The sequence below is a fragment of the Bacillus rossius genome, chromosome 11 (assembly GCF_032445375.1).
Source record: "Bacillus rossius redtenbacheri isolate Brsri chromosome 11, Brsri_v3, whole genome shotgun sequence".
NCBI classification, from domain to species: Eukaryota; Metazoa; Arthropoda; class Insecta; order Phasmatodea; family Bacillidae; genus Bacillus; species Bacillus rossius.
Window position 1 is genome coordinate 24,202,592 of NC_086338.1, and position 17,709 is coordinate 24,220,300.

A 17,709-nucleotide genomic window follows, 5' to 3' on the forward strand; every position below is an offset into this window, starting at 1 on the left:
ATTAACGATATGTGGAAACTGAGAACATGAATTAGCTCCACTAACGAGACTATCAACTTTAGCCTCAAAACTCGATAGAGACTCCTTAATAAATTTAGCAGTATCTTTGCGTAGAGAACTCATCAAAGTATTAATTTTAAATTCCATACCGGACACTATTTCCTTACTTACAAGCTTCGGTTGCTCGCCCACGAGTGTTAAAAGCTCTGTAAACGTCGCACGATCCGTGGCATCAACCTGCCTTAGGTACGCAGTCGTATCAGATTGTTTTTCGTTTGTAGACACCAAAGCATTTTTGATTGCTTCAAAGTGTTGTTTGTGTATATATAAATCCTCGTTGTGTTTAGTCAGAAAAAGATTCTTTAGCTCGCTAAAGTTCCTATTGCAACCACCACTTGACTGAGCCTTCAACAGCTCTAGAATCTTGGCAAATGACTCGCGCGTATCGCTATCTGCCTGATGCAAGTAACTTCCCATTCCCCTCTGCAAGTCACGTGACGAGCTAACGAGATCCTTCACATCCGTAAAAATAACTTTCAGCTCATCACTACTTACAGATACCAGATTTTTCAACTCGTTTAAAACTTCCTTCTCAGGTGAATTTCCTCGAATTTTATCTAAAACATATGTACTCTTCTTTTCAAACTGATGTAGATACGTTAGCAAATTGTTATTAAGATCCTGTGCGTATGAGAGACTGTTTTTTAGTAGACCAAAGTATTTTTCTAAATTATTCGCCATCGTACTAATTGCATGTGCGGTGGCACCGGAAGCTACATCTACGTAATTCTTTGTGGCAGCATCTGCCGCGTCACGTGGATCGCCTACACCGCGCAAACGTTTCCCGCCAACCTGACAGTGCCCATCTTCCGTAAGAGTCAGACATGACTGTCGCCGACGTTTATTCCCGCCGCTCCCAAATTTGGAGATGCCCAAGTTCATTCTTCACGAAGGTAACACTATGAAGTGATCGAAGACACAGGGATAACGACCTTTTTGTAGAGGAAAATCCTTACCTATTACTAGGAAACCATAACCATCATTGCTATTCCAACAGCGAGCACAAACATCTTTAAATTTATCGAATGACATGTCGGTTGTGACGTGCTCGTAGTAAACATGTTGAAGATTTAGAAGATCCATTTTAAATAAAATTATCAAATTAGCATTATCCCGAACCAACTGTTTTCGGGTTTGGCTATACGTTTGAATTAAATAAAAACAATCGCACAATAAATGTCGCCCCATGGAAAAATACTTTTGAACTATTGCCTGTTTTTTGCACCCGATGTCATCGAAAATTATAATCGAATTGGGTAGCACTTTGCTTGGCGGTACTACCTCTTCATTTTCACGAAATAGAAAAAATTTAATACCTTGAACATGAGACAATACCTGCGCCAAACGTTTATATTTTGGTTGTTCTATGCTCTTGCTATACAAATAAATATTCTCGAAACGCACTCCGTTAGGATGTTGTATAAGCGAAAGTAAAATACATGTTTTCCCGCTGTTTGAAGGTCCGGCAATTATACATCTTATGGTATTCGGCAACAGCGGTCCGTGGCGTTGTTCCCGTTTGCTTATAAAATCATCGTGAATAATTTCGATCGGAAGACTGTCATGTTGAGGGATTACTTCCATCGTTACAACTGAAGCGTAAAAAGTATAAAACCGTCTTATTTATACCCCCCAAAGTCATTAAGCTGATATGCGTCGTGCTGGAAGGAGGGTGAAGGGTAAAGGTCTTATTAACTCTGCCATAAATAAATTACCTTTCGAGCTACATTTGCCAACTTATCAGTACTGTGGGCCCGGTACAAAACTTGAAAAACGTTTAGCACGCGGAGACCCAGGCAAAAATCAATTAGATAGAGCGTGCAAAGAACACGATATTTCATACGCAAATAGTAACGATTTGGAGAACAGACATCAAGCGGACCGTATTTTAGCACTTAAAGCTAAACAAATTGCACAGAACCCTCAAACTAAGCTAGGTGAAAAGATCGCGGCTTGGAGCGTAAGTAAAATAATGAGTGTTAAGCGTAAACTAGGAGCCGGCATAAGAATCGCAAAGAAAAAAAATAACAAAAATAAACGTGATAAAAAGGGCGGTGTTATACCATTTCTATTTCCAGCTCTGGCAGCGCTCGGTTCTTTGATCGGAGGCGCAGCTGGAATCGCAAAGAGCGTGACAACCGCTAATAATCAGACTAAATGTTGCAACAAAATGCACAACATCACAGACGTATTCAGGCCTTAACAAATCGAAGCAAAAATGGTGCGGGGCTTTTTTTACGACCATTCAAAGCCGTTGGAGGAGGCGTGGGAGGACGCAGCTGCCGCAACCGCCGCAGCCGCCGGAAGCGAAAGGGGGGAAAGGGAAGGGTGGGACGCTATTAACCCTCCTGCCACACGACCCCACGCGGGGAAGGGTCGCTCTCGCCGCAGCGACTAAGAAAGCAGTAAAAAAAAATGAGGAAAGGGTGATTTTAGCCTTGCCTCACAGACCGCTAACTACGACGGATTTAGAAAATGTGGTATTCAAGTTGAAAATCAAAAATTTCCGAGGTGTTTTCATGAGAGATAACTTACCTTTAAAACCGAAACAGTACGAGTGCGGGATAATTAATCTAGACGTATCGACAGGAAAAGGAACTCACTGGGTTGCATATAAAAAGTCTGGCAGCACTGCGCTGTATTATGACAGCTATGGCGACCTCAGACCGCCTCCGGAAGTAAGACAGTATCTGAAAGGCACGATGTTAAGTTACAATTACGATAGACAACAGACGATTAAATCGTGGAATTGCGGTCATTTATGTTTAAGATTTCTTGTGTCCGCGTATAAGAAGCAAAATAAATAATTTCAAACAGCACAGATACACCAGCCATTGACGCGTACAGTCTATACCAGAGTGCAACCTATCCTGGTGATCCATACTGTAGTGCAAGCTAACCTGAAATGTCAATTTCACTTATATTAACGGGAAAAAATTCTGAATTACGGTCCGTACATTTTCCACCCCTTGACCTTACGAATGGAGTGTGGCAGATTGGGCTAATCGACTTTCAAACATACCATTCCATTCCGAACGTTGACGAAAAAAACAACAAATTCCGTTTTTCGAAAAACAATGGTCCTGTGTCTCAAATTATTCTTCCCGTCGGAAGTTATGAAATTTCAGATTTGGAAAGTTACATCGGAGATCTGTTACCACACGATGCGACATTTATTTTGAGAGGCAACTCTAATACATTGCAATGTAATATGCATAGTAATTACGATATCAATTTTACAGGAAGCGATACGATCGGAAAAATGCTCGGTTTTGAACCTAAAATTTACGTGGCAGGTCGAATGCATGAGTCAACACAACCGGTCAATATTTTCCCTGTATCGGTCATACGTATAGATACAAATATCATGGGCTACAGCTATTTAAACGGACAACCTAGCTTGAGCATACACGAGTTTTACCCCAGCGTCCCGCCTGGTTATAAGGTCATCGAAGTACCTAAATCTGTCATATACGTTCCGGTGATCGTTAAACGAATACACGAGTTGTCTGTGAGGATAGTCGACCAAAACGGGAAGCTCATCGATTTTAGAGGCGAAGAAATAACGTTACGTCTGCATTTAAAAAAAATATGGGAGTGAATTACTTTGGCATTCATAAAGGGTCCGGCGGTTTCGAAGGCAGACCCAGTAGTCAGCGAGACGCCAAGCGGTTAACACGTAAAAATATACGCTTTCTCAAGAAACTAGGATTCAAAGTATTCCAAAATGGATTCCAGCATTCTCCAAGTCGACCAGCCAATTCAATTTGAAAATGATATCACGAAAACGGAAATACATAGCTACCGGCCATTCATTTCGGGTCCTTATGATTTTAATTCCGAGATACGTATCGCAATCCAGAATTCTGATATTTATTGTCTGCCTTGCAAAAGCCTGTTAAGAATCCACGGAAAATTCGTCAAACCGGATGGCCAGGCCGCTACATACGCAAAAATTGTCAGAAATGGAATTTTACACATGTTTAACAGAATTGCGTATGAGGTAAATAATTTACAGATAGATGAATGCCGCGACGTTGGATTAGTCACTACGATTAAAAACTATCTTTCGCTAACGCCCAGTGAAAAAGCCGTTTCCAAGATGGCCGGCTGGGGCTTGACTGAAGACTATAGTGTACCCATTAATGCAAACGGCGATTTTGAAATATGCGTGCCTTTGAGTCATCTCATGGGATTTTTCGAAGATTATAAACACGTTTTAGTTAACGTTCGACAAGAATTAGTGTTACTTGTTTCAAACTCTCAGAACAACGCGGTGTTAGACACGGCAGCGCAACCGTTGCCTGTGAAACTAACACTCACGAGCATCGATTGGCTAATGCCTCATGTAACCGTTTCTACCGCACAGAGGATTCGTTTGCTTAAAATGGTTAAAAAAGGAAAAAACATAGACATTGCTTTCCGATCCTGGAGCCTCGAAACGTATCCGGCCCTGCCGCAATCTCAATCGGTACATTGGTCCGTGAAAACATCATTTAATACGGAAAAGCCTAGATATATAATAGTCGCATTTCAAACGGGTAGGCAAAACAACGTCGCCGGTGATAAATCAAAGTTTGATCATGTTGACATTAAGAATGTGAAAGTTTTTTTGAATTCGGAATCCTATCCGTACACAAACCTGGATAGTAATTTTCCTAATCATAGCTATCTGCTGGTGTATAACATGGACGCGGAATTTCAAGACTCATATTACGGTCGTCAATCATCACCACTTCTCGATCCGGAGAAATTTAAAGATACGGCTCCTCTCTTTGTGTTTGATGTGTCTAAACAGAACGATAAGATGATTGGAGGAGTCGTGGATTGTAGAATAGAAATTACCACAACGAGAAATATTCCCGTCGGCACTCAAGCATTCGCACTAATTCTGCACGATCGATTGGTTTCGTATAACCCGAGAGACAAATCTATTAAAATTCTAATGTAATGTAAGTGATAACGCAGTCTTCCCTGGGACGTCATGCTGTATGCCAACCTCCAGGGATGCTACTCTCAGCACAGTTTCGTCTTAAAAGAGATAAGCCTGGCTAATGACGAAGGGGAGATAATTACAAGAACATTTCAGCCGCCATACTCGTGGAAGTACCTCCACAGAAATTACCAGAGAACAAATTCTTGGTTAACTAGACATTTCCACGGCATCCATTGGGATGACGGTCTGTTTCCCTATACTTCGTTGCAAAACATCCTGTCAGGACACATCAGCGGAACTGTAATGGTGGCAGGCGTAGAGCAAAAAAGGTGGCTTGCAAAGTTGTGTAAAAAACATGTTAATATTCAGGATGCTCAGACCGAGCTCGGATGTCCGTCACTGAAAGAACTGAATAAAAAGTATACGCAAGATAATAGCCGTGCACGGCCCGTTACGTCACAACATAACGCCGCGCTGCTTAGGGCTTGGGCGTTGGAGAATTGCCAAGCAACGCCAGACCCTGCTTGCTTCCCCCCCGATACAATAAATTGAAAGCGTCGCTCGTGGGGAGGGGGAGCCCGGTGGGGTGGGCACCCTCGGTGTTATAGCGTCGCTCGTAGGGATGGGGGAGCCCGGTGGGGTGGCCACCCTCGGTGCTATAAATGTAACGCGTCGTTCATAGGGGAGCCTAGTCACCCTCCAAGCCACTCTTCGTACAAATGCAGTTTAATCCGGAAACGCTGTATCGGGATGTGTTGCTCGTCTGCGGTCGCGTGAACTTCGAGACGGCGGACGGTCGGCAGTGGTTGCACGTGTGCACAGCGTTGGGACACCTGGTTCGCGAGGACGCAGACAAGGAAGTGATAGAGCTGCCTTGCACTCAGCAAAACTGCAGCGTAAGACTCCTACGGCCGGACACACACCTCCCATGCTCTCCGGAAACTCTGCTCGTCGAGGCCGCAGATGAGGTGGTGCAGGTGTGACTCGGCCAGGAGCAAGGTTTTGTTGAGTTCGAGGTGCTTCGTCCCAACGGCACGGTGGTTGCCTGGAGTGAATCGTGTGATTCGTTCACACACGCAACATTCCTCGACGGGGGCAACCACTCGTGGAGTGTGCCGTGCAACCCGGACATCTGCGACCTGCACACCGCGGACGGCTCCAACGACGAGGAGGAGGAGGACGGCCGCCGTCGCGGCTAGACATCTGCCGCCAGCCGCCAGCCGCCAGCTGCCACCCGCCAGCTGCCACCCGCCCGTCTTCGCCAGTAACAGCTCCGGTGAGTGACGTCCGCCATGTTCCCACCCATCTGGGGCCGAGACCCCATCAAGACCAAGAGGGAAAAGTCTAGACACATCCGCGGGCCGTATCCCGCAGGCTTAAGACTAGCTTCCGGTGAACATCTGGACGTTCCCATGCCGCTGTTCGAGGATGTTCGTTATTTAGATATGAACCCAGAACAATTGTCAGATGATGGTTTTAGTGATAATCAAAGTGACCGAAACTTCTATGACATTCCTATTTCTTTGGCTTCACGCCGATGGCGAGAAAAAGCGAAGAAACACAGAATAGCGGATCCTAGGTTAACTCACACTTTACCGCAGCTAATGTACGACTGTCAAGAAATTAGATATCTTTACGTGCATTCTAGCCTGCACTGTGTCGAATACCGTGTTAGATATTACGACATTGAGAAGGATTGTGAACGTCTGCCTGTATACTTTGAATCGTGTCGCGATAATATCCATTATCGCATGTGTTGGGATAAATCATTCCCATATACTACCATGAGACTGTTAACATCGTTTCACTGTGAAGATAAGAACTGTTACGTGCACTTATGCCATCCGCTGGCTAAACATCCAACAACCGTTGATGAACTCAGGACCTCTAGAATTAAAAATGATGAAACTTTCATAGAGCGCTGTACCGGAACCGATCATTGTCGGAAGAAAACGTACGATGTTTTGTTGGGAGACGATGACGACCTGAACACACCGTGTGTAGGACACCTATGTCCTATTTACCGTGCAAAAGTAATAAAAGAGTCAAACTTTTCAGTGTCTAAATCATTACCTCTTGCGCCATATGTCGGATTAAAGCTATCGACGAAACGTAAACTTTTCTAAAAAAATTAAATAAATAAACAAACCATGAACTGTTGTGAGTCAGCGTGTTGTAACACCCTCTGTGAATACATTGCAAGTTTATTTATGGAAGCCATACGTATAATTGCTAAAAGACAAACAGACTCTCAGCTCAGTGTGGAGTGAGCCTCGGTCGAGTAAACATGTCGTTTAATCCGGGTAACCATTATGAAAACCTGTCTCATGGTTTATCAATGGTGGAGTACTCAATCTGGAATAATGGCATCCTGAAGAACTATGTGGAGAGTTGTGACGGTCACTTTCACACTGTTCAGATTATAAACCCGGACACTAACGATTTACCCCTGGAAGTTAATCAGTGCAATTCGTACGGACGTTGTGCAGTTAATTACATGTGAAAAGACACGCCATTGCCTTGCAGTGTCGACGAAGTCTACAATCACGCCTTGCAAATGCCAGAACTGCATTCACCCGACTGTGCATCAGCTATCATCGAGCCTGCGAAACCAGCGCGCAAGAAATGTCAGCGGAGAGCGCCCGCAACCTATGCACCGCGCAAGACTCGAACCCGAGACCTCAGCCATCTGGGACCTGTCAGTCAAGATGGTGATCACAACGTTCATCAGAACCAGCACGAAAGAGACCTAAGCAATGCCAAAATAGCCCTACGTACTGTACTCATAGAAATGTATAACAAACTGTAAGTTTCATGACTTGTGCTTTATTAATTTAATACGTGGTTTTTGTGGAAAAAACCTCTTCATATCAATTATTTGTTGTAATTTAAAACACACATAAGTGTGGTATAATATGAAATGTTTTACATGTAATTTTGGACTCTGATTAAAGAGTCATAATATATATTTTTTAATTTAATACGTCGTTTTGTGAAAAAACGTTTTAATGTAATTTTATTGTTGTAATTTAAAACACACATAAGTGTGGTCTATTATGAACAGTTTTATAAGTAATTTTGGACTCTGATTAAAGAGTCATAATATTTTTTTAAATTAATATGTTGTTTTGTGAATAAACGTTTCAATGTAATTTTATTGTTGTAATTTAAAACACATATAAGTGTGGTATAATATGAACAGTTTTATAAGTAATTTTGAACTCTGATTAAAGAGTCATAAATTATTTTTTTTAATTTAATACGTCGTTTTGTGAAACAACTCTTCATGTAATTTGTTATGTGTATAATTTATTTATTGTATGAGGAGTGGTTTGAAGAGTGACTTTTGAATAAAAACTGTAAATGTTATTACTTGTTATATTATTTGAATACTAGCCTGTTCATTGTGTTACTGCGGTGAGATCCGTCTGGAGGGAGGGGTGGTAAGTTGTAAAAAAAATTACCAGACGCAACGCGCTGCGGCGTGAGGGGTTCCCAGAGTAAAAAAAAAAATGCTGGCGGCCATATTGCCAGATTAGTAAAATATATAAACGCCACAGACTGTGAGGGGCCACAGTCTCTGATCAGTCGCCGCACTGCTGCTGCCGCCGCACTGCTGCTACCTCGACGAGCAGAGCTGCGCCTCCTGTTTTTTCCAGCAAAGGTAAGATAGATAGATACAATTTACTGTAAATGTATTTACTAAGCTATTTGAAATGTTAGGATGATATTATTATCATCTTGAATGGAAATATTCTTTTTTTCATTTAACATGAAAATAATATCTTACTAAGCTGTTTGAAATGTTAGGATGTTATTGTTATCACTTTGAATGGAAATATTCTTTTTTTTCATTTAACATGAAAATAATATATTACTAAGCTGTTTGTAATGTTAGGATGATATTACTATCATTTTGAATGGAAATATTCTTTTTTTTCATTTAACATGAAAATAATATTAAACTTCAACTTTCTTCACCTTTTACTACCACACAATGTTTTCGCATTTACCATCTATAATTTATTAACGTTTCCTACTTCATTAATACGTAAATGTTTTTTTTTTTTTTTAGAAAATATTTCCATCTAGAAATATTCTCTAAAAAAATTTATTTTAAAATCTTGCAAACGGATGGGAGATTTCGTGTACAATCTATCATAGTTTTCTGAAGAAATTAAATTAATTTAAAATTATTATGTCAAACCCATACTCCATAACTACGTCTACTAAATTTTATTCTTTTCTTTTTGTTTTAGCTTTGTGCTCACTGTTGAACGTAATTTCCCTCTCTCTCTCTCTCTTTCTTTATTTTCTATCTCTTTTCTCTTAATATGTCTTCCCGTTCTTCTTCCCCCGAGGCAAAGCGACTCCGTCTTAATGAAGCTGGGCCTTCTATCTCTGCCTCTCACGATGGTGAGCGGGGGTCAGGGGTGGAGTTGGCGCAGGGGCCCGACGTCTTGCCTCGCCTGGAGGGTGTTACCTTGAACACTGCATTTGCTAACAAGATAGTGGACTTTCGAATTGGAAATGATATTGAAAATGTCGATCCGGACTTGGACCGGTTTCTACAGAGATGTAGAGTTCCCTTTCTGGACTTAACTAACAAATTAATTCGCCCCTTTAAAGTTTACGTTTCACTCTCGGCTTCATTTGTTAAGGAATCTGCGGAGGGAAACGAGAGTGAAACTTTTCATTTCACAACTCACTCAACCGCGATACTGCACTCTGATGAGGTAGGGGAAATCTACGATTCAACATTCATTCCGGAAATCAATAAACACGTTAGTGATTTCGGTGCGCGTGGCAGTGGCTGGGCTCTAAAAAGATTGATTAACATGGATGTACATGTTTCAAGCTATAGAGTTTTCACGGTTGGCGCAGCGCACACGAAATTGCCGGCGTTTTTGTACAATAGGAAAGCTTGTGTTAACATTGAGTGTCCCGAGCAGCACTGTTTCCTGTATGCCGTCATGGCAGGTGTGTCGACGGTGGAAGGCAATGTTTCTCGAGCCACTTCGTATCCAAATCCACTCGTGTATTTTAATACGAATGGCTTGACGTTTCCCTCCACTCTGCATCAGATTAAAACATTTGAGAGGAACAATGATATTTCCATTAATGTTTACGCTTGCGTAGATTCTAAGGGGAATATCGTTGACGAATGTTTTAGTGGCAAATCTGAATCCTCGATCCAGCCTCTTCGCGTATCCTCTGAGCGAAGAGAGAGACATGTAAATATATTGGCGATTCGTTCGAGTGGCGCGACAGAGCACCTACATTTTGTTTACATAAAATCAATGTCCAGATTATTGCATACACAATTGTCCAAGACGCAACATAATAAATGGATTTGCGAGCGCTGTCTTCAGTATTTTACAAGCGAAGACAGATTAAATTCACACAATGTTCTCTGCAGCCAGCATCAGGCAGTGCGGACGTGTTTCCCTACAGAAGAGAACAAGTATTTGCAATTTACAAACTTTGCAAAACAGGACCGCCTAGGCTTTATTGCGTACTGTGACACCGAGTGTTACCTGAAGCCTTTCTCCACCTGTTTGCCCGGTGACGAGTCTTCTAGCACTACGCGGGTAAACGAACACGTGCCTTATGCATGTAGCATTTTGTTAGTATGTGGGTACGATAGCTCTTTGACCAAGTATGTGCAATTCGAGGGTGATAATTGTATTGCTGAAATGATCGCAGAATTAGTTTCAATTACACAGTGGGTTTGCGATATTTATTCAAAGACCATTACTATTAAGACACCGACCCCGGCCGTCTCTGCAAGGCTTGCGAGTCAAACGCATTGCCATATCTGTCAGAAGGTATTGGCTGGGCAGACGGTGCTCGATCACTGCCATTTTACTGGTGAAATACGTGGTTATGCCCATTCTAAATGCAACCTGGCTTTCAGGATGCAAAAGAATCAACTCGTCGCGGTTTTTCATAATTTGCAAAATTACGATGCCCACTTTTTAATGCAACATTTAGTTTCGTGGCGGATTGCACAGCCGGACGGTTCCTTCGTTGTGGAGAACCCCGGCAGTGTCAAAGTCCTTGGAGTTACAATGGAGAGCTACAAGTGCATTACAAAATACATACCCATTTCAGATAATGCGCAAGGAGGCATGCGCACTGTGCGTCTTAGATTCATAGATTCACTTAACTTTTTAAATTCATCTCTGGAAACTCTCGCTGGCAATCTCACGCCAGATAAATTGAAAGTCACCCGTTCAATGTTTCCAGATGACGCACAGTTTCAGTTAGCTACTCGTAAAGGTGTGTTTCCCTATGATTTTGTTAAATCTAGTGAACAATTGCAGACTGCCTCGCTACCCCCTAAGGAAGCGTTCCATAACGTAATGAGTGGCACGGACGTGAGTGATCTGGACTATACTCACGCTCAAAAGGCTTGGGACGTCTTCCATTGTGCCACATTGAAAGAGTACGAACTTAGTTATCTTAAGGTGGATACTTGTTTGCTGGCCGACATATTCGAGTCGTTTCGTTTTGTTTGCTTACAATATTATTCATTAGATCCTGCCCATTACATTACCGCTCCCTCGCTCGCATGGGATGCACTTTTATTTAAAACCGGTGCGCGTCTTGAGCTGATAACCGACCCGGATATATACCTCTTCCTAGAGTCAGCCGTTCGTGGAGGTATAACAAACGTTAGTCGACGTCACGCGAAAGCCAATAATGTTCACATGTCCACTCACGACCCGAGCCTTCCGTCTTCGTACATCTGCTATTTCGATGTAAACGCTTTGTATGCTCACACAATGTTAGATAAACTTCCCGTGGGCAAATTTGAGTGGGTTCCCAGGGATGAGTATGCGAGTTGGGATTTCAACGCCATTGACATAGATGGCGATACGTCATATTTCGCGGAAGTGGATTTGACCTTTCCCGATGATTGTCACGACCGCCTATCAGATCTGCCTCTGGCCCCTGTGAATGGCGTACCGCCAAACGGGCGAATGAGTAAATTATTGTTAACTCTCGCGCCGCGTAATAATTATGTTGTTCATGCTAAAACACTGCGGCACTACGTTCGGTATGGGGCTGTCATCGGCCAGGTTCACCGCGTGCTGCGGTTTGAACAGGCGGCCTGGATGAAAGATTACATAACCTTTAATGCTGAGCGTCGTGCCCAGGCTGCGAATCCCTTCGAAAAATCGTTTTTTAAGTTACTATCGAATGCTGTTTACGGGAAAAGTTTAGAGGATTCTAGAAAACACAGAGATATTCGCATCGCTTCGTGTTACGAAAGTATTTATGGGGCAGCCGAACTAATTGGTCGTCCGACATTCAAGGGTCGGCAAATCGTCGATGAAAATCTAGTTCTCATAGAGTTGCAGAAAGGTTCGATAACCTTCGATAAACCTTTGTACACGGGTGTCGCCATTTTAGATTTGTCAAAATTGATTTTATACGACTTTCATTATAACTACATGCAAAAAAAAAACCCTCCACAGTCTCTGCATCTCTTGTACTCGGACACTGATTCGTTAATTTACCACGTTCAGTGTGATAACGTTTACGATTCCATTCGACCCGACTTAGCTTCACGTTTCGACACGTCAAATTATGCGCCAGGTAATGATCAACGCTTCCCCTTAGTCAACAAGGGTGTAACAGGGGTGATGAAAGATGAAGCCGCTGGCAAGATCATTACGGAATACGTGGGTCTTCGCCCGAAACTCTACGCATACAAGATGGAGGATGGTTCTTGTATGCGTAAAGCGAAAGGAGTTAAGGCCAACGTAATCCGATCACTTCTGTTCCCTCATTACCTGGATTGCTTGCTTAAAAATTCACGGATTCTAGGCAGTCAATACCATTTCCGTTCGCGAGGCCACGCCGTGTTTACGGAGCGAGTGAACAAGGTAGCACTGTCTTCAGGAGACGATAAGCGTTGGCTTTCTGAAGACGGTGTCCGCACATTACCTTGGGGACATAAAGATCTGTGTCCTTTTAAAACTCGTGCCTCGCCCGATCCCTCCTAATCATTGTACATATTTCCATTTTTTTTCCCCCCTCTGATTACGTTCACCAGTGAGACGAACACTGCTGACGTAACCTCCGAGCAGTGGTTGCAGGAACACAACAGCGCTCACCACTCCTCCCCTGCTCGGAGGGTTTTCAAGCGTGTATATATATGTGTGTGTGTGTGTGGGGGTTGAAGGCAAACAACAGCGCTTCTTCCGCCTCCCCCCCACACACAAAAGAAAAAAACTTATCCCGAGAGGGGTGTGTTCACCTCCCCCCACCTCACCGCGCCATGATCCTTTCCATTATGCGTGTGGAGAGAAAAACCGTCGGTATGTTAAAGAAAATGTGTAGAGATGTTTTTGAAAAAAAATATATTCCCTGTTACCATGTTAGCTTGCATATTATTCAATCTATCATGATTTAACGTAAAAATAAAAGTTTGTTTCAAGTTGCCTCTCAAAGTATATTCAATCTATCCTGATTAAATGTAAAAATAAAATATTCCCCTGTTTTTTTTTAAATTTATATAAATCGTCCTCTTGATAGGATGCCTGAAATTTGTGTGACGTTCTACAGATCTCCCCAACCCCAAGACAAATGGAAAGGATACCATCAGCGTTGGCGGCCTCTTTCTTCGAGGAAGAGGTGGAGGAGGGTGTGGGGACCAGTATACCAGCCGACATTGCGGCGGCCTTCTTCGCAGAAGACCTGCTGGAAAGGGCCGTCGTCTCCCCCTCCTCCTCCAACACCGCCGGCCAAGACTTCGCCGCTGCTGTTGGTGGCGGGCCCCTCTGGGACATGTCCCTGGGGTCGGCCGCTAACAGCCGACGAAAAAAGAGGGGTCCGGCCACCTGCTACGAAGCAGAAGGTGCCGGCTCTGCCTAGCGGCGAAGTCGTGGCCAAACTGATGGCAATGGACGCCCAGCGGGGTAGGGGAGGGGGTAAAAAATAAAAATTTTTTTTAAACTAAGTAATATCGTTGTGTTGACTACATTATTTCAATACCCATTATGTGTTTCTTGTGGCTGGTAACTTAGTATGCAGAAAATTGGTAATACGTGTAAAGAACTATGCGGTCATGGTAGACTGCTGTTAATGTTTAAAACTCTGTTTTTGTTTGGAAAAATAAACGTACTATTTAATATAATTTTTGTAGCAATGCGCTACTCGTAAAAAAAAAACTGCTGTGTGAAAAAATAATATATACATACATACATACATACATACATTATAGTTGAACAGAAACATTTACGTAAACGAGACTATGGCAAAATATTATTATTATTACAAGTTACTTTTACCTGGTATTAATCAAATGGCAGGTACAGGTAACTAACACACCAGGCAGACGTAATATTTTTTTTAAGTGTTGGGGAAAAAAAAATTTTATGTTTTAACTTTGGAAGAAATTACATTTTTATACAGTTCTCTTCGGCTGCGGCGGCCGCCACCCCTCTGCAAGCGGACAGCTGCCAGTGTATGAGTCATTATTTAAATAAAAAAATTGACAATGGGGGAGGAAGGGTTCGAAGCGGTCTTCGGTTGCAGCCGGCACCCCTCTGCGAGCGGCGTCCCCTATGCGGACACCTGGCTGTCTGAGTCATTATTTAAATAAAAAAAATTACACAGGGGGGGACGAACGAAAGGGCCGTTGGGAGTACGCGCCATCGTCGTCGTCTGCGCGGCTCCAACACCCCTTGGGAAAACATATATTTTAATTTTTTTTTTTTAAATATATAATGCCTATAAATGCACAATACCTTTTCTTTTAAATGACAAGTGACGTAATAAGCATACTTTTTTTTATCGATCCTATCGAAGTTGGCTCACAATCGATTAGTCAATCCCAATCTTGAGCCGGCAACCGGTGGCGCCATACATACTATAATATTTTTCACCTACTACACACCACACCCCCCATCCTAGTTTTAATTTGCTGAAATACGTAAAGTATAATTTTTTTTATCATCACACTATAAGCATAAGTAATGCCTATAGCTTTTTTATTTATTATTATTATTATAGACAGACATGCTACACACCAAATTAAGCATACTATAACTATACTGGTCTAGTACTATAAGAAAACATGGATACACTTCAGTGTGTGTTTTTTTTCAAAATTTGGCATCTACTACTACTACTACTACTACTACTACTATAGTCATAGAGTAGTGGCTGACGAAATAATACTTTCTTTTATATTCAAACTTGAGAGAAATGCAAAAAACAAAAACAATGACTATAAATGGGGAAGAAAAAAAAGATGGCGGCCTGGTATGCTGTGCTACAAGACGGCGGCCTGGTATGCTGTACTACAAGATGGCGACTTTCAGCAATCGATTGTCATACATATATATATATATAATATTATTTAATTTTTTTTTCCAAAGTTGGCTGTTCTGGTTACTTCCTAGCAGTCGAAATTATTATTATTATTTTTTCCAATGTTGAAATAAACATGGCGGCCGGCCCGTTTTTTTTAAATTTCCCGCTTAGCAATATAAAAAAAATAAAACATGGCGGCCGACTAGCAGCCGACACTATACATATTTTTTTTTTTAATTTTCCCGCCGTTTAAATTGGCCGACTAGCACTATAAAAAAATTAACATGGCGGCCGCATAGCAGCCGATGCGCCTCGTTTAAATTTACCGCTTAACACTATAAAAAAATAAACATGGCGGCCGCCCGTTTTTAAATTTGCCGACTAGCACTATAAAAAAATATATACCTTCTCTTTAAAAATAAATAAACATATTTTATAAGCATATATATACAACATCTGAAATTATTTTCTCCAATATGGTCTCGTGGTCCTGTGGTTAGCATGACGGACTAACAATCCAGAAACGAAGGTTCGAATCCAACCGTCGCCACCCCTCACATTTTTATACTTGTAAAAAATAATTCCGGCGCGCGACACTAGCGCTACCTAGCTCCCTCATTTAGAAACATACACACACACCCCCTCACCCTCCATCCCCCCTCCGCAACGAACACGCCCGAAGTTACCCGACGAGATATATCGATCCTACCGAAGTTGGCTCACGATCGATACACCCAACCACCCTCCACGTGACGTCACCAACCCAGACAAGCACCTGTCAGGAAAACACCTGTCACACATGAACCTGTCAGGAAAACACCTGTCAAAAAAACACCTGTCACACCTGCTCCTGTCGGACAGGTGCACGACAGGTGCAGGTGCATCTGTCCCTTTGTTGACACTGTCCCAGAACCGGCGTGCTCCCCCTACTTATTGAATATTATAATAGTGTTTGGTTTGCAAAAGGTATAGATATTAGGATAAGTGTACTTTTTTGGAAAGTTCTAAAGGGTAGTATTTCTTCAACAATCACATTCTGTATCTATATTTTTTTTCCTGGTAATTGATATAATAAACCCATCATTTTGTTTGTTGTAATTGTTTTTGTAGTCCTGTACAGAATTAATTTTCCTATACATTTTGTATATTTTTAAATCATCTGCAAACAATAGTCCAATGGAATGGTTTTATACTTAAAAATATTGTCCACAGAATATTGATTAGTAGTTGTGATAAAGTACCTCCTTGTGGAACACCAGAACTAGTTACATGTATATCTGAATGTATATTAATATTAGTGATTTAAACATAAAGACTTTGTTCATTTAGGTAACTATAAATCCAATTAAAGAATTTACTTTCAATTCTAGATTTGAAAGTTTTTAAAGTAATTTAATAATTATGATAAAAGTTTTTGCTAAATTTAAATAACAGGCATATCTCTGATCTCACATTATTACTTTAGCATAAATAGTGTTGGAAGAAAAGGGTTAGTAAATGTTGTTTACCCAGTTTGGAAACCAAGCTGACAATCTGAGAGCTTCTTTTTCTTTAAGTTGAAACTAAGATTCTTACAGATGATTTTAGCAAATACTTTGGCAAACCCATTTAGAAGTGATATATGCATCCTATATACATATAATTTGACTTATTTGGTTACTAATAGTCATTCACTAGTGATATTTGTGTCGGCCCAGTTCACAGGAACCAGACTCTCAGAGAACCATCCCTCGCGAGGCCTAGCACTAACACCACTAAACTGTTGGACCCTGTTATCTGCATTGTTCTCTGTCAACCTCTCAGGACATAACTACTCTCTCTTACACAACTCTAGGGTATCAGATGATACTATTCAGTCCATCAAAGAGGCTACGTATCTTGACCCAGCCACACGTACTGCTGTGGTAGCAAGGCAGTGAGTGTCGGTAAACCCCAGGAACAGTAACCACAACCTTGTACAATGGCAATTATCCATCCAACAGCACACTTAATAACAAAATGGGCAAGTGACTTTTGTCTATAGAATCTGCAATATGAAACAGTGTAGCAGAGAACTAATAACAACGTTTTGGAACTTCTGCCATTATTTATTTTAATATTACTAGTTTGTGTGTTATAAATTAATTATGTGAGTGTGACAAGCTACCGTAAGTGACGGTGAGTGTCAGACACTTACGAAGCCTATGAAGCTTCCACGGCAGCTGTAAGCTGACCAGAGCTACACAGAAACGCCAGAGAACTTACAGGAGTGACTACTGCACAGCTGTGCTTCACGATGAACTCCACGAACTCACGACCCTCACTGGGCTCCATGTAGCCTCGGTACGCAAATGCAACGATAGTCTTCAGCAGTACCTTCTTCACCTGAGAAAAAAAAACCACAT

At 41.8% G+C, this 17,709-nt stretch overlaps 1 protein-coding gene across 4 annotated transcripts in view; it reads right to left on the bottom strand.

Moving 5' to 3' along the window:
• Positions 1-17,709, bottom strand: part of LOC134536695 (maestro heat-like repeat-containing protein family member 1) — a 178,667-nt gene that overhangs the window by 109,681 nt on the left and 51,277 nt on the right. For all 4 annotated transcript variants that reach the window (XM_063376555.1, XM_063376556.1, XM_063376557.1 and 1 more), the window contains exon 10: positions 17,570-17,689. In XM_063376555.1, coding sequence (XP_063232625.1) covers positions 17,570-17,689 — 120 coding nt within the window. The remainder of the gene's footprint in view (positions 1-17,569; positions 17,690-17,709) is intronic.